Source organism: Gigantopelta aegis, chromosome 9, assembly GCF_016097555.1.
Source record: "Gigantopelta aegis isolate Gae_Host chromosome 9, Gae_host_genome, whole genome shotgun sequence".
Classification (NCBI taxonomy): Eukaryota; Metazoa; Mollusca; class Gastropoda; order Neomphalida; family Peltospiridae; genus Gigantopelta; species Gigantopelta aegis.
This window is the reverse complement of record NC_054707.1, coordinates 34958487-34980661: the sequence shown is the minus strand read 5'-3', so window position 1 is coordinate 34980661 and position 22175 is coordinate 34958487. Positions and strand designations below refer to the sequence as shown.

At 34.9% G+C, this 22175-nt stretch overlaps 1 protein-coding gene across 6 annotated transcripts in view; it reads left to right on the top strand.

Moving 5' to 3' along the window:
- LOC121380488 (nostrin-like) overlaps nucleotides 1-22175 on the top strand; it is a 79665-nt gene that overhangs the window by 34841 nt on the left and 22649 nt on the right. For 5 of the 6 annotated variants that reach the window (XM_041509314.1, XM_041509310.1, XM_041509311.1 and 2 more), the window contains 6 exons: nucleotides 16398-16483; nucleotides 17348-17428; nucleotides 20374-20436; nucleotides 20821-20902; nucleotides 21258-21320; nucleotides 21883-21978. In XM_041509314.1, coding sequence (XP_041365248.1) covers nucleotides 16398-16483; nucleotides 17348-17428; nucleotides 20374-20436; nucleotides 20821-20902; nucleotides 21258-21320; nucleotides 21883-21978 — 471 coding nt within the window. Of the gene's footprint in view, nucleotides 1-13529; nucleotides 13692-16397; nucleotides 16484-17347; nucleotides 17429-20373; nucleotides 20437-20820; nucleotides 20903-21257; nucleotides 21321-21882; nucleotides 21979-22175 lie in introns of those variants that run through there. The other variant, XM_041509312.1, reaches the window with a different exon arrangement.

The following is a 22175-nucleotide window of genomic DNA, read 5'->3' as shown; positions in this document are numbered from 1 at the left end:
ACTGAGTCACACATACCGGTAGCATATGTGCATGAGTTTTACATGTCACAACACATGTACATAAGTGTAATCAATCGCTTGTCCATATTTGTATGGCGTATCTGTTTACAGACTAGATATGGTTAATATCAGCAGCATTTAATCAGTAATGAGGTTACTGAAGCCATGTGAATGAATGGGTGTATGATCCAAAGAGATACAGAGCTTCATTTCCATGTGCACCCAAGTATCATAAAAAAAAAATTGTTTTATTTAACGACGCCACTAGAACACATTGATTTTTTTATCTTACTGGCTATTGGACGTCAAACATATGGTCATTCTGACACTGGTTTTTTTTAGAGGAAACCTGCTGTTGCCACATAGGCTACTCTTTTATGACAGGCAGCAAGGGATCTTTTATTTGCGCTTCCCACAGGCAGGATAGCACAAACCATAGCCTTTGTTGAACCAGTTATGGATCACTGGTCGGTGCAAGAGGTTTACACATACCCATTGAGCCTTGCGGAGCACTCACTCAGGGTTTGGAGTCTGTATCTGTATTAAAAATCCCATGCCTTGACTGGGATCCGAACCCAGTACCTACCAGCCTGTAAACCGATGGCCTAACCACGATGCCACCGATGCCAGTATGGTGATGATGAGGTACAGCCAGACTGGTGATTTCAGTGGTGGTGATGAGGTACCGCCAGACTGGTGATTTCAGTGGTGATGATGAGGTACAGCCAGACTGGTGATTTCAGTGGTGATGATGAGGTACAGCCAGACTGGTGATTTCAGTGGTGATGATGAGGTACAGCCAGACTAGTGATTTCAGTGGTGATGATGAGGTACAGCCAGACTGGCCAGTGTACCAAGAGGCCACACACAGGTTGCCCAAGGGTAACAACTCCCAGTGAGGACCACTACTTAGGGCGTACTTAGTCACAACAGCCCACAGAAACAGATTTCTTCAACAGGAACCCTCCAGAATTAATTCCAAAGGGGTTTTGAAATCCGATATCTCTGCTGCTTGGTTTGAATACCTCTCCTGTGTATTCCACTCATACTAAATGAGAGTACAAGTGGACCTGTTTATGACATTGTGTAGCATTTCATCAAACCATGTGACTTGTCCTAGTCATTTCTGTCTAAATGACGCATCTGTATGTTTGACAAGTATTTACATACATACCGGTACATGTAGTCTTGAAGCAGGACATGCATCTCATTCCAATGTGTCATATCTATTATTATAGTGGTATAAATTGCTTAACATTTTATAGTTAGTATATTAGCATGTTTATGAGGGTTAATGATCATGATTGTTCCTTGAAAAGTTAGTTTGTTTTGTTTAATGACACCACTAGAGAACATTGATTTATTGATCATCGGCTACTGGATGTCAAACATTTTGACATATAATTTTAGAGAGGAAACCAGCTACATTTTTCCATTAGTAGCAAGGGATCTTTTATATGCACCATCTCACAGACAGGACAGTACATACCACAGCCTTCGATATTCCAGTCATGGTGCACTGGCTGGAACGAGAAATAGCCCAGTGAGCCCACCGACGGGGATCGAACCCAAACTGACAGTGCATCAAGAGAGCGTTTTATCAGTGGGCTACACCCCGCCCCTGATTGTTCCTTGAATGCTTACTTCCGAAAGACATTCACGTGAATAATTATGAGTGGTTGCAGTTTTGGTGAAAATTACTTCAAAAACATTGCTTTAAAGATATGATTTGATTTTGATGGATTTTGGTGGGGTGTTTTTTTTATCAGTATTCATTGGGTAATTATTGGTGACCCATCTAGGTTGGTATACCCCCTCTCCATACACACACAACCACCACCACCACCACCACCACCATCCCCATCCCCACCATCCCCATCCCCACCACCAAACACACTGTAAACATTAACTAGAACAGCAAAACCTCTTGTGTCCTTTGCCTGGGATCAATACTTTGACATTTCGCACGTTGGGCAGACATTTATCACTAAATTAAATCTTGCCCTCCAGTGGCCTGCTTAGTTAAGAAGCTAACGATTTGTCTTAGACAGTTGACAAGTGTGTTTGATCTGCAATTTTAGATGGTGTACCAAAAGAAATTAAAATGAGGCTAATCATTTATAACGAACAGTGACATGTTGCTGGAGGAATGTTTCACATGGAGATATTGATGATCTAATTTCAGTAACATTTGTTTCACTCTTTTTAACATGTTAAAAACTATAGAGAATATTCTCTAAAAATTCACAGACCATGGTTTCTGCCAGAGAGTAAAATGGGTATGGTGTGATACCCAATTTATTTTGCAGATTTAAAAAAACCAAAAAACAATTGTTGACGTTTTGACAAAATTAATGACATCATTACTGTATGATTTTCTCAACCCTTACCCTAAACCTAACCCATTTTCTTTCTGGGGGAACTACCACCTCCTTACCCCTATTGACTGCGGTTGCATTCAGCACACACATTGTAAATATTCGATTTCATAGCGCCATACCCCAAAATTATTTCTAGCAGAAACACTGCAGACTATTTTTTTCGTAAACTTAACAGTAGATTAAGGCACAACACTTCACATAAGCTGTCATTTTGTTCTGTTTAAATCATGCAAACCACCAAATGGTAATGTGGTAAAAACTGTTTCTTTAAAAAATTAGAATTTGCAAATAGTTCTAGACAGATTTAATACTTGATGAATAGCATATCAGTAGTTAAATAGAAAAGTAGTATACATGTATCATTGAAAAATCAGTAAATCTAAAATACATATGGAACATAAATTTAGTATTGAGTAAGTATGTGTGTTAGAATTAGGTAATTCACTGATTTTGCAAATATAATTCATCAAAAAAAATTGTCTGAATATCTAAAATGAGGAAATATAGGGTTTTTCGTAGATAGAATAGCTAAGTATGTTGTCAAGTGCATTTAAAAAACAAATACATGCACATCAGTATGTATAACACTTGCACATCAATGTACATTTGTTATTCATGATAATCAACATTTTATTTTAATTCATAATAATTATTTAAGAATATAGTTGCACACTTGCTTTAATATTAACAAAACATAGAGTTGTCAAAATATTCATATTCAAAATATTTTTCTTAATCTTTTTCTTGAAGTTTTACTCCTTTTTTTTCTTCTTCTTTTTCTTCTTTTTCTTCTAAGCATTAACATTTATGCAGCTTTAGATCATAAAATGTTCGAAACAAAAGTGATTGCAGCCTACCATTTATGATGTTATTGAGAGTATCTTCAATAAATACTCCATTGTTCTCACTGCAGGTCTTGTAATGTGACATTTAGATTTTCCAATATTGGTTCAGACGTTATCAATAACAATGAAAGATACTGTTATTGAGTTTATGGAGCATATTGATGTTTATTCTCGACAGAACCATCTGATATAGTTATACCCGGCATTTTGTTTCAGTTCAAGGCCTGTGGGAGATTTCATTCAGGTTTTCAACATGGCTGGCGGAACTTGGCAAGCACATGTAATATTCATAACAGATTAAGAGTTTAATGTTATTTCCCACAACAGGAAGGTCTAAATATTTTATGAAATGCTTCAGAGAAAATGTTTGTACCACCGATATGTTACTGATTGCCTATACATAGCGATGCCTATACATTTTAGCCATTTGTCGAAAAAGGTAAGAAAATATGTTTGTGTATAAAAAAAAATATTTCAGTATATAGTAAACTAACTACGGTATAGTGAATCATTTAAGCAATGCTATAACATGAATCCCAAGGGACTGACAAGCGTGATTTCACTAAAATTATCTCATTATATATACATGTATATCATAACATGCATATTAAAAAAGAAGAAGAAAAAAGATTGTCCACCATTTTGAATGGAACATTTTGCACTAAAAGCAAATAACTATTTTGTTACTTGGCATTGGCAATTTTCAGTTTGCTGCATGCAGTTCATTGTCATAACAAAGAAGAGCTTTTAATTAAAAGGGGTTTTTTTCTGATATTACAGTTGCATTACTATAATTTTTTATTTTCTAGATTTTATTAATACATGTAATAACAACATTGCTGCTGATGAATGGCACAATGTTAACCCTGAATTCTGAATGCGAATTTAGCAACATATCTGTAGTAGTATTTTCACAGAACAATTCAAGAACGGAATCATTTGTTTACTTATGAATTATCAGCTGTTTGTGGCATCACAGGAATGTGTACAGAACTTTGTCATGATCGAGGTTGCATAATGGCTATTTTCGAACAAATCTCTTCACACCTTCATCTACAGAGACATGTGTGTATGTCCTTACCAGATCTGTACAACCCATATCCACATCCAAGTATGAATCAAACAAGTATGAATCAATCAAGTATGGATCAAGTATGAATCAATCAAATATGAATCAATTAAGTATGAATCAATCAAGTATGGAACAAGTATGAATCAATCAAGTATGAATCAATTGAGTATGAATTAAAGAAGTATGAATCAATTGAGTATGAATCGATCAATCAATCAAGTATGAATCAATTAAGTATGAATCAATCAAGTATGAATCAATCAAGTATGGATCAAATATGAATCAATCAAGTATGAATCAATTAAGTATGAATTAAACAAGTATGAATCAGTTGAGTATGAATCGATCAAGTATGAATCAATCGCCCTGAATCGAAGGGGAGGGATACAGGTCAGTGGTAGAGTGACTGCCTGGTGTACAGCAGGTTGCAAGATCAATTTTCCTTGCTGGATTTATTTTTGTCTCGCCTTTATGAAGTAAAAAGGTGAGATGGAGGTATTACTTTTTTGTTTGCGATGGTGTCAACTTTTATGTTTAGGTTTCATGTTAGATCAGTTTCTAGCAAACCGCAAGTCCTAGGTCAGTGAAAAGTTCATCACAGTGAAGGTAAAAAAAATATAAAATTGATTAATTAAAGTTTTAAAATTGAAATACTTTCATTTTTTACATCATTATTTTTCTCAATTCCACCAGTGCACCACAACTGGTATATCAAAGGCAATGGTATGTGCTATCCTTTCTGACAGAAAGTGTATACGGGTACATAAAATATCTCTTGCTGATAATGGAAAAATGTAGCATGTTTCCTCTGGAGATTAAATGTCAAAATTAAAATGTTTGACATCCAACAGCCATTGATAAACAAATCTATGTGCTCTAGTGGTGTCGTTAAACAAAACATTTCATCTGTTACCTAGCTACATCCAACCCAAGTGTAACTGCATCTGCCTCACCGGTGCCGTAACCATTTCATTGATTGGTATGTGTCAAGTAACTAATATCATTTTCCATTAGATGTATGTTGAATGTGTTTTGTTTTGTTATGTTATTAAAATGGAGAATCCAATAACCCGAATGTGTGATGTCACAGTGAAACAGCTGTTCTGAATAATGAATGTGGTGAAGCTTAACGAGATGTTGTACAGTGAAACCCCTCAAAACCAGACCCTCTGTAAACCAGAATTCCCTCAAAACTGGACATTTTTCACAGTCCTTTTTAAAAAAAATATCAGTACAGAAAATAACCTCTGTAAACCGGATACCCCTTAAAACTGGAGTTTTTACTTGGTTCTCTGGGTGCCTGGTTTACACAGGTTTCACTGTATTAGCTTTTAAGACTAGATGCAGAACATATACATGTACATACTATGAGACCACAAGGTTTAAGAGAAGCGATCACTGTTGCTCCCCATCACTCTCCAGAGTCTAGTTCAAGGACAGTAATTTTTAGTTCCCCTTAGCATTGGAAATTAAATGGTATCAAGATAGTAAGATCTTAAATGGCTCCCCGTAATCTAAATTAAGGGAGCAATCAATCACTCCCCTCAGTATTCTGTAATGTTTATAGTGTAGTGAGGTCAGAGGCTGTACCCAGGATGGACATTCCTGAACCTAAATGAGATAGCAAAATTGGTATGGTTGTTTAAAACAGTCTGTGATATTGTATCATAGTACCCCGGTACATGACACTGGTGTGAGTTCATCACATGTGGACTTTGATTTAGAGAGTACATCAATTTCATGGAAATAAACACCAGGAATGTAATGAAAATAAACACAAGGGATGTAATTGTGTATACCTGGCTTGCCATAAATACCTGTTATTCTGTAACCTTACCTCAAACCTGTTGTATCTCACCAATGGTAAAAACTGTAAGTTTGCCTGCAAATGTTTTACTGTTATACTTCTACAAATCAGATCCAGTGGTAAATCACTCTCCTGCTGCTCGGTCTGTCTAGGATCGATTCCCATCAATGGGCCCATTGGGCTATTTCTCTTTCCAGCCAGTGCACCACAGCTGGTATAGCAAAGGTCATGGTATGTGCTATGCGGTGTTTGGAATGGTGCATATTAAAGATACCTTGCTAAAAATTAAATGGAAAAATTAAGCAGGTTTCCTCTCTAAAACTATAATTTTATGTCAAAATTACCAAATGTTTGACATCCAATATCCGATGAATATTAAATCAGTGTGTTCTAGTGGTGTTGTTTAACAAAACAAAATTTAACTTTATTTTCTACAAGTTAGCTTTCCACTTTTGCTTCAGTCTGAAGGGAAATGTAGAGGAGTGGTAGAGATCTCCTGAGGCATGATTGAGCATCACATTGATCCTTTCTCCATGTTTGTAGAGGAAGGACAACACAACATATAACTACACTGTGTTGCTTGATTGATTGAAAACATACTTTATTGCATACATGTATAATGTTTATATATATATATACAAAAGGATTGGATACAACTTATGAGGCCCTCTCCTGTATTGCTATTTGGTGTTTTACATATGATTATTTTCACATTTGGTCTTAGAATCTAGGGAGTAAGAGAGGTAATCCACTACTGCCACATAGAAAGTTAAAAGTTTGTTTTGTTTCACTGTAACAGCTGAGAGCACATTGATTAATTCATCTTCGGCTACTGGATGTCAAACATGCAGTCTTCAAAGGAAACCCAACATACGTTTTCCATTAGTAGTAAGGGATCTTTTATATGCACTTTCACAGTGATAAGTAGAAATTTTCACTAGTCCACGGACAAGTAAATTTAGAAATCTTATTTGTCTGCCAGTATTGCCAAATAAGTGGTTTGTTTTATTCAAGCACAAGGATGATGTTTTTGATTGCTCAAAATGAAACTGCATTTTCATTTGTCCACTGGACAATCACTGAGGTACATTTTGCTTGCCTGAGCAGATTTTCACTTGTCAGAACAATCGGACAAGTTCTTATTTCAAACGCTGTTTTCACACAGACAGGACAGCACATATCACAGTCTTCGTTGTGTCAGCTGGGGAGCACTGGTTGGGATAGAAAAATCCCAAAGGATCCACTGTAGAGGTTTGATCCTATGACCCAGGCAGCTCATATTAGTTATGGCACTGGTTTGTACAGAAAAACGAAGGATCCACTGAGGGTGATTGATCCCATGACCCATCATACCCAGCCTGTTTGTAGAGAAGGTTATTGTAATCGAACCTTTGCTGTAAATTGATAATAGGAGTATTGCTTCACTCATTCTTATCAAGTGTTGCAGTTATCAACTGCTAAAAACACATTGACTGCAAATTAAACAATGTGCAAGGGTGTCTTCATATAAACATTTAAGTCTTTTTTTCTTCAGTCTTTTGTTTGATTTATTGTTTGTTTTATAGAACAATTTCTACACCTCAGTTTGTAAAAATATATAAACATAATTTTAAACTGTGTGCAGATAACATGATTCAGTGTCAGTTAGTGTTGCTCTTTTATTTATGTCTTGACCAGTATTTTTTACAAATTGCACATAAAAATAGGATTTTTTTTTTTTTTTCAAAAACATTTTTTCTTTTCTTTTTATGTGGAGTAAAACTGGAATTATATTTAAAAAAACCCACCCAAAACCCCATACATTTGGACTGGTACAACGTATAGTTAAATAGATGTATGTCATCTGATGACCCTCATGAAATTTGACATTAACTGGGCTGTCAGCAGGTGCATCCACAGTTTAAAGTTGGCTTGAGATCAAGACAAGACATTTAAACACTTGAATTATCATCATCACTGAAATACTCATAGACAGAAGATGTGTTGTTGAGGTTGAATTTGATAAACACCACAAGTGGTTTCAGACTCTCCATGTTTGCTCAGTTTCAGTTTACACTGGACTCAGGAAGTTTATGATAATAACTGAGAAGTGGCTTTTGTAGGAAGTCCTGAGTTTTTAAGTTTGGAAAACCCCCCCCAAAACAAACAACAACCCTATTAATTATTCATCTATATCCCATAAATTTATGCAAGCATTGTTTGCGGTATATGTTTTTACAGTTATATAGTATCATTTGCTGTAAAATACCACTCCATCATACAAAAAGTTTGATTATTTAATTACACCACTAGAGCACATTGATTTTATTAATCATCGGCTATTGGATGTCAAATACATATGTATTTTGTAATTTTTACATATAGTCTTAGAGAGAAAACCTGTTGCATTTCTCCATTAGTAACCAGAGGTCTTTTATACGCACCATTTCACAGACAGAACAGCACATACCACAGCTTATGATATACCAGTTGTGGTGTACTGGCTCGAATGAGAAATAGCCCAGTGGGCCCCACCAACAGGTATCGATCCCAGACATACATAGCACATACCTTTGATATACCAGTCATGGTGTACTGGCTGGAATGAGAAATTGCCCAGTGGGCCCACCAACTGGGATCGATCCCAGACTGACCTCGCATTAAGCAAGTGCTTTACCACTGGGCTACATCCCACCCCTACTATCATACAAGTGCAGTTTTCTATTTATACTTATCTTACATTATACGTTTTTAATATACATATATAGTCTTACTTTATTTTAATTTTCAGTATAGTTTAAGTAACAAATGATTGGAAAACAATATTGGGACTTGCTCGCTGATTAACCCACTGCTAAAATCGTAGGTTGGATTATGGTGAACAAGGTTTGTTTTAATGGGTAACCCTAATATTGTTTTGATATATTCTATTATCCTATAACTTACCCATGATATCCATGTCATAAACCCATGTGATAATTTAGTTAATTAACCCGGTTAATAATGGAATGCAAATCTGCAAGGTCTCTAGGTAATTTGTTGCTGTGGATGGGTCATTTGCTTACAAGCCAACAAGGCCTGTATATCTGAGCATAACGTTTTGAAAGATTTAGTTAAAATGCATGATGTCGAACTAATTTGTGCTAATCATGATGACGTCATATTACCGACTTATTAAAATTGTTATTTTAGGAGTATTATAGGAGAAATAGAATTCGCTATTAGTTTTTTTTAATATGTAAAATATCAACCTCGTCTAGTTAATCGGCATTTGTCTCGGCAGAGCCTTGACAAATACCAATTAACATAGACTCTGTTGATATTTCCCATATTAAAAAACACTTGTGACGAATCCTCTATATATAATTTATGGAAATAAAATGTACAGGTATTGCAGTATGAAAGGAAATGACCCTCTACCCCTTCTTTCAAAAGCTTTAGCATACTGGCTAAACCTTTGTCACGTGTACATTTTCAGTACCTAGCTGTGAATGAATACATGTATTGAATACACAAAATTCCACACTAAGCTGTAGATGTGTGTATGCATTTCTACAGGTGGTACGTGTTTTTACATAGCGTTTTTTTCATTGCCTGAACAAATGACTGACTAACATATTCAAGAATGTTGAAATGTTTAAGAAGAATGTAATGCTGTTTTAATATATATTATATATATTTTTTTTTTTTTGCTTCTAAAGAGTTGTTTATCATATGATTTTCAGTAGCTATACCGATTTTCAGTAACTTACTGATTTTCAGTAACTATACTGATTTTCAGTAACTATTCAAATATTTTTTGTATCTAGATCTGGTTTGCCATTTGTTTACCTATTTAACAATATTATTGATTTACCACAATACTTATTTATAAATATGGCTGTCAGATAGGTACAGTTAGGTTATAAACTCTTTGTGCATCAGTCAACAACCAATTTATCCCTTTGCCAGTCATCCATTCATCTGTCCATTTATCTGTCTGTTCATCCATTCATCTGTCCATTTATCCATCTATTCATTCATTCATCCATCCATCCATCCATTCAGCCAATCATCCTATCCATCAATCCATCCATCCATCAAGTCCAACCATGAAAACATGAATATCCATTCATTCATCAGTTCACTGATTTATAGATTGACTGATCGATCATCAATTGATTCATCCATCCATTCATCAATTCATTGATTATCCATCCATCCATCCATCCATCCATCCATCCAACCATCCATGCACCCATAGCCTATCCACCCACCCACCCACCCATCCATCCATCCATCCATCCATTCATCCTCTGTTATTTGTACCAGATTGCATGAAACTGTCTTTATATAATAAGTGGTGTGGAATTTAGCCCAGTGGTAGAGAGTACTTGCCTGAGCTGTGATGAGTCACAGGATCGATCACTCTTGATGGACTTGTGGTTTTTCCCATCCCAACTCATATCCAGTCTCACAACTGGCACATCAAAGTCCATGGTATTTATTCCCCTATCTATGAGAAAATACATATAAAAGACACCTTGCTTCTTTTTGAAAGGAGTAGCCTGTGTGGCAGCAGCAGGTTTTCCATCACTCAACCAAGTGTTGAAATAACATGCATATATTAGACACCAAACTGACATAGTTTAAAATGTGCTGAGGTGTTGTTAAACACACATTCTCTTCCTTTTGTACAGTGAACATATGCTTGACATATTATACTGACAGTGACACTTTTATTGTGTTGTGTGATTCTCCTACCTGGTGCTGAAACAAGACTTGATTCAGCCTTCACAAGGAAAGACGAGTGATCACTCCCACTCCCTTCCATATTCGCCTAGGAAGCTTTAGGGAATGGCAAATTTATTGCACTGCAATAAAAAAAATTAATTTTGAATACTTTTTTGCTTAAAACTTCACGTGATTCCTCACCTAGCAGTAACGCCATTTCAGGAGTGTGATCTTCAGCTCACCTTGATTTTGCTCATGGCGGAGACTGCTTTGTTTAGTGTTTTTATGTCTGTATTTAAAGTACTTCGTCCTCTTAAGACGAGCAATAACAGAAACGGATATTCAAAGCATCGAACTAGCTTTCAGTTGTACAGTGCTTTTATATATATATATATATATATATATATATATATATATATATATAATATAACACTGTCTTGCACTAGAACTATAAACAAAGGACAGTGAAGAACAGAAATGCATATTCTAAGCATAAAACTAACTTTTTTGTTCGTTTATTTGTTTGTTCGTAAGTTCGTTCATTTGTTGTTGGGTTTTTTGTTTGTTTGGGGGGGGGGGGGTTGGGGGGGATGTGATATGTAGGGTTTTTTAAAAAAGTTTTTTTTTAAGAACACTACATTCAAATGCTGTGTATGTGGCACTGAGCCCCAGACATACATGGTTTGTCTGTATTAAATCATCTGAATGACTGGGCTCAGTGATGGGTCTCCTCATTGAAGTATGTCATCACCACAGGATATACTGCTCTTACAAACTGCTTTTGAAGTCAGTGCAGTGAAGTATATCTTGTTCTGTTGGCTTATCCGCTATACCACCAATGGGACTTTTCTTCTTCTTCTTGTTATTTTCTTTGTTAATTTTTTTGTTTGTATACAAAGGTATTTGTGTGTGTAGGACACTACATATAAAGGATTCTTGGTAATTTTACAGAAGCATCAGGTTTCGTCTTTTAAGTAGACCAATCTAATGTCATGTTTACCTTGATTGAAATTTAATATCTGCTAAGTTAACGTGTGCTGTGGTATCATTAAGTAAACATTCCTTCCCATTTTATTTCTTCATCTCGGTGTTTACATTTAATTTTAGAGATTTTAAATCAGTTGTACTGTACACAATTAATCACACTTCATGTACATGCGTCAGTAACAAAATGTTTTAACATCCATAGACGGTGAAACCCCTATGAACCAGACACCCACAGAATCACGACCAACTAATCACATGATCGGGATTTAGCTCAGTTGGTTGAAGCTCACCTGAAGTGCTTGAGTCGCAGGATCGAACCACCGTGGTGGATCCATTCAACTGATTGGGTTTTTTCTCGTCTGGTCAAAGGCCATGGTATGTGCTTTCCTGTCTGTGGGAAAGTGCATATAAAAGATCTCTTGCTGCTAATGGAAAAGTTGGTGGGTTTTCTCTGATGAATATGTGTAAGAATTACCAAATGTTTGACATCCAATAGCCAATGATTAATTAAACAATGTGCTCTAGTGGTGTCATTGAACTAAACAAACTTTAACTAATCGCATAATCAGCCGAGGTGGTATTTTAATTTAGAACAATTAGGGACACGTTAATGACTGATGGGGCAACCGGCAATGATGCTCGTCTAATCATCTTGTTTTAAAGGGAACAATTTACTTAACAGAATATGACGAATAAAGCAAAGTCATATCCTCACAGAGCCTCATAGAATTTCCCATTCTTACCTTCACAGGATAAAGCATACATGTATATCCGACGTCATTAACTAGTTATTCTCTATAAACACATTGGAACTAGATTTTTTTCATCCATAGTTTAATATATAGTGAAACCTCTCAAAACCAGACCCTCTGTAAAGCGGAATTCCCTCAAAACCGGACGTTTTTCATAGTCCCTTTTTAAATATCTGTGCAGAAGAGTACGCATCTGAACCGGACACCTCTTAAAACCGGACCTTTTACTTGGTCCCGAGGGTGTCCACTTTAGATGAGTTTCATTGTAGTCAGGAAAATTTTAGTTTTAAAGGGCTGCAAAAAATTTGGGGGAATTTCCTGTTTACTGAGGTTCTGGTTTTGAGGGGTTTCACTGTACATATAAGTAACATATAATATGATACATGTATGAAGTACCGTTAGAGAGATCCTAGTAATAATTAATATCTTCCCTTTTAGAAATAACCCAATGGCCCCAACAGCTAGTTCGTGTGACTGAATTGTAGGCCCGAGAGAGCGTTTTTGAACCATATTTGGATATAAAGATTCAAATAAATTATATCATCAACTAAATTTAGCAAACTTGGAACAAAGACTTCATTCACTTGGTTAAATAATCTTATTAGTTACAGACTGGCACTGTAGTTTTAATTTGTTGTACTGTACTGTGCCTGTATATGCATCTTACATATCTTCATTTGTTGAACTCTGTGCACATTTTATTACACCTGGCTTGATAATAAAAGCCGTTATACGGCTCTTACAACAGTGGAAAACAACCATACATAAAATATATTTATGAGTGTCCAACAATGAGGTTACAGAAGGTATTTCTTTCATTGGGTATAATCACTTCCTGTTTGGATTGACAATGAATCATTTGTTTAATTTTATGGTATACAACTACAGGTTCATGATCTATATCGATAACATGGCGAATACTGTATAAACAATTTACTTTAAACTTCTGGGTTCAGTTCAAGCCTGCAACTTGTGTGTGTGGTTGGTTTTCTGTACCAGGATATGCTGGTCACTATTATCTGGAATTTATTCTGACTTTCTGGTTTGTAATACTGGTACAAGATGTCTGATGAAGACGTTCCTTGTAATACTCAGTTGAAACTTCTCATTAACTGGACAGGCTCGTTAAAGGACGCCCACATTTTAGCATTACAGGTGAGAAATAAACAGAAGGTGTATGTCACTCTTTCAGTTGTCTGGAAATTGGCTGGTTGTTCAAAGAACTATCTTTTCAATACCAACTCTATTCTGTTTACACTAGGAACATCCAGGCAGTTAATTTAGCAGTTAACCAACATAAAGTGCATATGTTATATGATATGTGTGTTTGTGTGTGATAGTTATCAAGGGAGTATTCCAGAAATATATACTGAATATGTGCGTGTTAATGTGTCACCTAAGGAAATAGTTTCAAAAGAAGAATAGTTGCTTAAAGAAAACTGACCAGTCACTGGATTTTGACACAGAACACATATTTCAAGGTTCTTGTTGCATATCTCAGTCTGTTCTGGGTCAAGCCCCTGGCTGTCCAGAGACCGGACCCGGGAGAGACATGCTCGAAACCTTTGTGGTATATGAGCATGACAAAATTATCTGCTCCGCTCTACATATCTCACACCAATTCTGGCTGTATGGTGGAGGGGTTCAGGAGGTTCAAATTAACATATTTGTTTCATGTTAAGGTCTAAGGTACACACATTCCCCCACCACCGCAAGCTGCACCAAAAGCAAAGTAACCCCTAATCCTACATAAAATATATTATTATATAATATATAGAGGGCTCAAAGAAGACCGATGTTTTCACCAAAAATGTTTTTGTTCGCCATATGAGTGATGAGTGATGACAGCTGCGCAACAGTGTCAACATTTTATGTTTATGAGAAAATGTTACATATTTGTTTGAAAACTAATTTTTCAAAGCCTACAATGGCATGTAAATTTATTACTTTATGTTACTTGTATACATCACTGAAAAAATATAACAAGTTGTTTGTTTTGCATTTTATGATATTGTAGATAAGTCTCTTACAAAATATATTGCCATTAAATGTTACTAGATGGTGAGGAATGTGTTACGTTATTTGGCAACCAGGATGTTTTTCCAGCCTTATCTGTGAAAGCTCGGTACAGTCTTCCTTTCAAACGTACCAATTCATTTTTGTTGTGTGTTTTTTTTATCTATGGATATATGCTAGTTGTGTAACAAGGAAGCTACTTCGGTCCCGGTGTGATTCTGTGTCCTATTTTATGAGTACAATCAGGGATTTATTCATGAGTTTTCACCAGTGTTCCATATTTTACGTGATTTGAAAAATTACTGCAATTTTAGTCATAATTAGAATTGGGGGTGAAGTGGGGAGGGGAGGATTGAATGATACAGTACACCGTTACATCTTTACATCTGTAATATTATGTAAACAGTATACCGTAATAAATTATATTCATTTATATCTATAGATGATTAATTTTTACATTTTCCCCTTTGTATTCATCCAACATGTAACATGCATAATGTTAGCACCTTTAAAACCCCATAAAGGTTACTGATGCCTGTTGTTACATGCCATTGCATAAAAATGTTGATATGATTTGCATGTCCTTAGGTTAAAGGGACATTCCTGAGTTTGCTGCAATTTTTAAGATGTTATCGACTAACAGAGACGTTTTAATGATCGTAATTAAATATCAAATATATTTTTCTGCATAAAATATTAGTGGCTGTATGTTAAACATGTTTCTGATTGTTCTAATATTTGTAGTAGGTTAAATTACCTTTTATTTCGTAAAATATTATTTTTTCGTACGTACGAAATTATTTGAAGACACAATCCAGTTTGGGCTTTTTAGAAACATTTAGACAACCAGAAACACGTTGAATATACAGACACTGATATTTGAAACAAGAAAATATATTGAATATGTAAGTTTAATCGTAGAACTATTTTATTAGTTGGAAACATCTTACAATGCAGCAAACTCAGGAATGTCCCTTTAAATTACTGCTGTTCAAGGATATATTTACAAATATATTGGTGGCTTTTAAAGAGCCAAACCACCATTCCCTTCCATGACTGCATGTAGAAGATTAATATAATTCAACTTGGGCACTATATATAATACCTTCATTAACAAATTAGAATAAAACAGAGAAATGCCTTTCTTTATTTTCCTTTCATAGAAGATTGTATTTAAATCACCTAAAAAAAATTCAGTTAATTGCTATTATTACTAAAAGAAATGAGTATTCTACCTTTTGCATATTTAATAATATCCAGTATTCAGGAATCGAAATAGGTCGAGAATGGCTGTTCAGGTTACCATGTTTCAAGAACAGGAGGTTACCACGTTTAAAGAAAATCAAGAATATTACATTCTCCACAGAATCTTTTTAAACTAAAATTACACCTCCTAAACTTTGATCAGTTGAGTGTTATTTAGATACACATAGGTATATGCATACGCAGAGATCGAAATAAGTCGAGGACGGTCGTTCAGGTTACCAGGAGGTTACCACATATCAAGAAACTCAGGAACATTACTTCATTCTCCACAGAATCTTATTAAACTAAAATTACACCTCCTAAATTTTGATTAACTGAGTGTTATTTAAATACACATACAGTATCAGTACAGTGAGAACAGTGGTGTGAATTAATAACAAAGTAGTGGTGTGTCTGTGAGGGTATTTCATAGTAATAATAGAATAAAAATGTGTTGTAACCTCTATGTTACCGGGTCTGTATTTTGTGGTAACCAGTACATGGGTTATCAGACACATTGCTGGTTTCGATGCCTGAGTATTAAATGTTTTTTGTTTTAATTTGTTTCATCTTCACATTTCTAATTTGTGTCTGTTTCAGGGTCATGATGGATTTGAGGAACTCCGGAAGTATATCAAGCAAGGGAATGAATTCTCAAAAGAGTTGGCTGCTATTATGCATGAAAGGTAATTAACTTCTTTTATCGAAAATGTCATTTCTGGATGCATGTAACATTTACCAAGGGGTCAGACGTAGCCCAGTGGTAAAGCGCTTGCTTGATGTGTGGTCGGTTTGGGATCGATCCCCGTCGATGGGCCCATTGGGCTATTTCTCGTAACAGACAGTGCACCACGACTGGTACATCAAAGGTCGTGGTATGTGCTATCCTGTCTATGGGATGGTGCATATAAAAGATCCCTGGCTGGTAATTGAAAAGAGTAGCCCATGAAGTGGCGGCAGCAGGTTTCATCTCTCAATATCTGTGTGGTCCTTAACCATATGTCTGATGCCATATAACCGAAAGTAAAATGTGTTGAGTGTGTCGTTAAATAAAACATTTCCTTACTTCCATTTTACCAACATCTTTAGCCAGGATATATAATTCAAAGACAATTAAAAAAAAAAAAATCATAGTGCATATCTGTATTTATAAATCACTGGCTAATAAAATGTGTATGGTTTTTACTCAAATGTCATCCAGAATTATTATGTTTAAAACAATATAAACAATTGTATTACTTGTTAGAATGTAGCATGTGGCATACAGTTGTTGAAACATTTATATGAAAATTAATAATCCTTTATGTTAACAAGTATGATGTTGTCAGAAATGGATTCAAGGGTGGGTGTCTGACACACACACACACACCATTTTGTTTGGAAAGTTAAAGAATAGACGATGTCAAAAACAGAATCATAGCATTCCTCACACCTTATGTTGCACAAATCCCAAATCTACCCAAAGAGTCCTGAATAGTTTGATTGCAATTGTTTGAGTGAAATTGTTTATGATTCAAGACAACTTGGTTTTAATTTCATATTCATTTCAGGTCTGAATTGGAAACTAGTTATGCCAAAACTTTGTCAAAGTTGGGAGCCAAGTTGGCCAAAGCAGCAGGAAATGGCATCGGGTAAGGATTTTTACATACTGGTTTTATAAATCAGTACAACGACTCAAAATTCATTTTGTGGAGACTGCTTAGGACTCAGATTTCAAAATGGAAACAGATAGTGTAAACTGAGAAGTGGTTCTTGAAATTAGACACAAAATTAGCGTTGTAGTGTAACTTTTTAACAGCAATGAGGAAGACTTGTAACAAATATAGATAAAAACAAAAGATTTATATTATCTCTTCTGAAAATCAAGAATTATCAATATACAATGAAGTCCCACCTAACGACCACCCCAGGATTAAGACCACTCTGCAATTAAGACCACTTTTTTTAAAGACTGGAATATTTCCTTATCATTTTATAGGTAAAACTACCCCGGTATTAATACCATTCCACTGTTGCAGATTACGACCAGTAAAGTCAGTCCCAATGGTCGTTTTTTTTTTTAGTGCATTTCCACCCCGTCAAAGCAACCATATTGAAATAGCAAATTTTCTGCATTTTTCATTTACACAAGTGTTGAAAATTCATGTATCTAATGGTGTCTTTGTTCTTGCTGATTGTTAACAAATGACAGGTACTACAGTCAAAGAGTAATCATCTCCAAGTTTAGCCAGCAAATGTTTTGCTAACATTCGCAAACTATTTGATTGGTTACCGACATGGCCATTTGGTTTAACGTGAAACGCATAAACCAGTCTGGCGGTTGTTTTTCTGCTCGGTCTGGCTGAACGTAGTCCATGTTAGTTTAATCTGTGGAGCATAAAAAAAATACTGGTACTTTGTTACTTAGTTAATATTAATGAGTGGTGTAACGCACTGATTGGTTGTTTTCATACTGCTGTCAATCAAGTGACCCATATGCCTGCACACATTCCGATTACAGTGACATGCTAATTAAATACATTTATAGAGAATCACACTGACTATACAAATTATGTAACTTATTAAGTGGAGCATCACTGCAATCGTTTTTAATGCCCAGCCCAGAAAGTTGATTACTCTGAAATTGCCTCGACATGTGTATATTATCATTTAGTTGAATATACACATTCACCGTCATCCCAACGTGACAAGGCAGATCCCATTGTTAATTGGAATATCGCTCCATCAAGGTGACCAACTGATCCCATAGGTAACAAAACAAGTGTTATTTAGAGAGGCGATATTGACAAAGTGAGTTGGTGTATTTTGAGCAAGTTGTCAAAGTGCTGAAAACAAAACATGAATGTTGTAGTCGTACTATCACTATTTTGATATACTTTTATACACATTGTTATTAGAAATGTCTATTTGAACAATAGACAATAGATACATTTTTCATATAATTTGACTAATATTCAGTATTTATAAATTTATACTGACATTTGTTCTTAATTCTGTTTTAGTGCTCAGTGTAAATAATTCAAATAAATTATATTTGCAATCTATTTCTTATATTATAATTATATATAATTTGGTATCAACTTAAACACATAGTAACCCACTAATAAGACCACCACACTAATAAGACCATATTTATTAAGTCCCATGGGTGGTCTAAATACGGGGCTTTCACTGTATTTGCAAAAACTGTCCAAAATAGGTTGTACCATGACACAATGTTTTTCCCGTTTATGTCACAAGTGATGCAACTTTGGATGTCACTGTAGTGGGAGGCAAACCATTTAGGTTAACCATGGTATAATGTCCAACTCTGGTCTTTTAGTATACAGGAGTAGGGTGAGGGTTCGATCTATTTCTTTTGGGTAATGACAAGAAAAAAACAAAATGCACTTTTATAAATAATAGGTTTTTTAAAATTAAAACTTAAAAAAGAAATTAAAATCACATAAATAATGTTTTTGTCTTATTGCTGGCAAAATTAACGTTTTCTTTGCCATGTTATTAACAGTAGTGAGAAGTCAGAAGTCACTGTAATATTTTGGACCTAATCTGGTTTCAAAAACAAAATCACACAACAGCTATCAAGACCCTGACTTGTTTAGTGTGAATGTAGGACAATTGCTCACCGGACAATACCTCACCGGACAATTGCTCACCAATAAAGTGAGAAATAGGACAATTGCTCACCTTTATTTTTCATTTTAATTAATATTTTTTTTTAAATAAAAATTTCATTTCCAGTATCAGTGGGTGTATAGAAATATTAGTTAAACACAATAAAATAACAAAATTAATTCTAAATTAACAATATTAATCCAGTCCTTCTTAGCTATTTTCTTAACATACATAAATCCTTCCACACAAAGCTTGTTATGACCTCTCTCTGTCGTAATAATCTCCATAATTAATTAAAATGAAAAATAAAGTTGAGCAATTGTCCTATTTCTCACTTTATTGGTGAGCAATTGTCCGGTGAGCAATTGTCCGGTGAGGTATTGTCCGGTGAGCAATTGTCCGGTGAGCAATTGTCCGTACTCCGTTTAGTGTCATAGCTCACTTGGCACCTTGTTGGTCCGTGTTTTAACTTTGGTGCCAGATTGTACATCAATGCATTTTGCACTGTTCGCCCCTTTCTTCCGGGAAGGGAGAAATTACTTCTCCTACTTTTTCAATTCTAGATTAGGGCCTGCTGTAATTGCACATTTTGTCTACAGTAATTATTTAGCTTTAAAATTATTAAATACTAGCACACATTCATGAAACTGCTTTTGGATTATTATTATTATTATTAGAAAGTGCAAACACTGTTGCTATTGGGTGCAAAGATTTTACTGTGCAATTCAGTATTCACTGTGCAAGTTTTGATTCTGTTTATCACCACCATTATTTAAAAAGTGTAAATCAAACGAAATTCCATTTTCAATTTCAATAACAGACAGTTCAGCTTCTATACTAGAACTGATCTGAAATAAACCAAAGTCTACCACATCCTGGTGTTCATTTCAACAAAATATACAATGAACTGAATAATCATGTTATATTTTCTTAGTGTAATACTTGTGTTGTTGCCTTACAGAAGTCTGGCTGATGGCTGGAAGGCGGTGGCCACTGCTATGGAGCAGGAAGCTGAGCTACACAAGTGAGTAGGATGAAAACTGACTGGTCAAGTCAGTACAGGTTCTGTTGAACCAAATCAGTTTCCGTTATTGATTATGTTAACACACTAAGGCAGGAGACTTCTTTTTTAAAATTAGATTATTAGATAAATTTGCAACTTTTATTCCATTGGAATCTTTTGTAAAGTCAGTTATAAGGTTAGCCCAAAGTGGTACTTATTTAGTTCAAAGTTTTTGGTTAAAAGTCCACCTACATTTAAGATTAGATAACTTGTTTTGTTGTTACCAGATACCTTTTTGTTGTTTTATTTTCCACTATTTACATGTAAACTATCAAGGCTTTGCCATTCTAATTGAGATAATTAGCATAATACATATACTAAATTATATTTGTTTATATTTTTTAGAAATCTTGGCACTGGATTGATGGAGGAGATTGGAAAACCTGTCAAGGGTCTGGTTGAATCTCAGAATAAATCTAGGAGGCCGGTACGGTCATTTTATTCCACAATCACTGTATATATTGGTCAAGAATTGATAAATATACCTCACGGCAACAAAAAGTTGAAGTTTTTTTTTTGTAAAACAAATTCCTGTTTGGTTCAAAGTAAAACAAAAAGAAAAACTGTCCTAGAAATAACAAAAATTAATCAAATATAGACTTTAGTAGGATTAACTAATCAAGAAAATATAAATTCAAACTCCATGAGTCCAAAAGAAGAACAAAAAGTTGTGTAATTTATAACTTACGGATAAACAGATATATTATTTGAAATTTAAGAACAAAATTGAGATTTATAGTATGGGTGAAATAATGTTTATGTTTTTTGTCTCTTTTTTTCAGATTGAGTCTATGGTGGACAAAGCTTTTAAGAATCTCACAGACAGAAGAGCTGATGAATATAAGGTAAGAGACTTGTCAGCGATTAAGCTGTCATTTGCCAAATCACCCGACAAAATTGGAGTTAAATTCCATTATTAATTCAACAAAAACCTAATTTGAAAGTTATTTGCCGTTTGTTGATCTACTGCCATTTTGATTGTTTAGCTAATTGAAACTTGAATTTGGCTACAGATTTTCTGACAAATTCACTAAAGTGCTAATACTTTTGAGGGTTCAGCTTAAAACCTGACTTCTTCTAAAATAATCTTTAAATTTTAGAGACTTTCTGAATGTTTTTGTTATGCAACCATATATTTGATATGTGTGTGTGTGTGTGTGTGTGTGTGTGTGTGTGTGTGGTTTTGAGAGTTCATGTTGGGTTTGTTAAATGTTTTTCAATTTGACAATACACTTATTATGTATGGGTCAGTTTAATTTTCAGGGAATCTTAAGTTACTTTGTTTACACCCAATTGCAATGATTCACAAAAATGATACTTGCTGGATGTAATTAAAAAGGTACAAAGTAATGTTGATAGAAATTTTCATTTTAATTGATTTTGGAATTGTTTGTGTTAATATTACAGGCAAAAAAGCATTGCTATGCCTGTGCAAAGGAACATGAGAAAGCAGAAGACGCCTCGACAGACGCCAAAAGTGGGAAAGCCAAAGATACCACAAAGGTAGTTTTGAAACCGGCTTTCTGTTCATTACCACATTGAGAAAGTTTATTACATTTGATTACTCAGCATCATTGGCCACTTGTCTATAAATATCAGCAATAAATATATGTAATTGCACACTTAATTATTTTATTATAATATCCAGACATACTAGATGATTTCCAGTTAAAATAAACAAAGAAACAAAATAAATATAT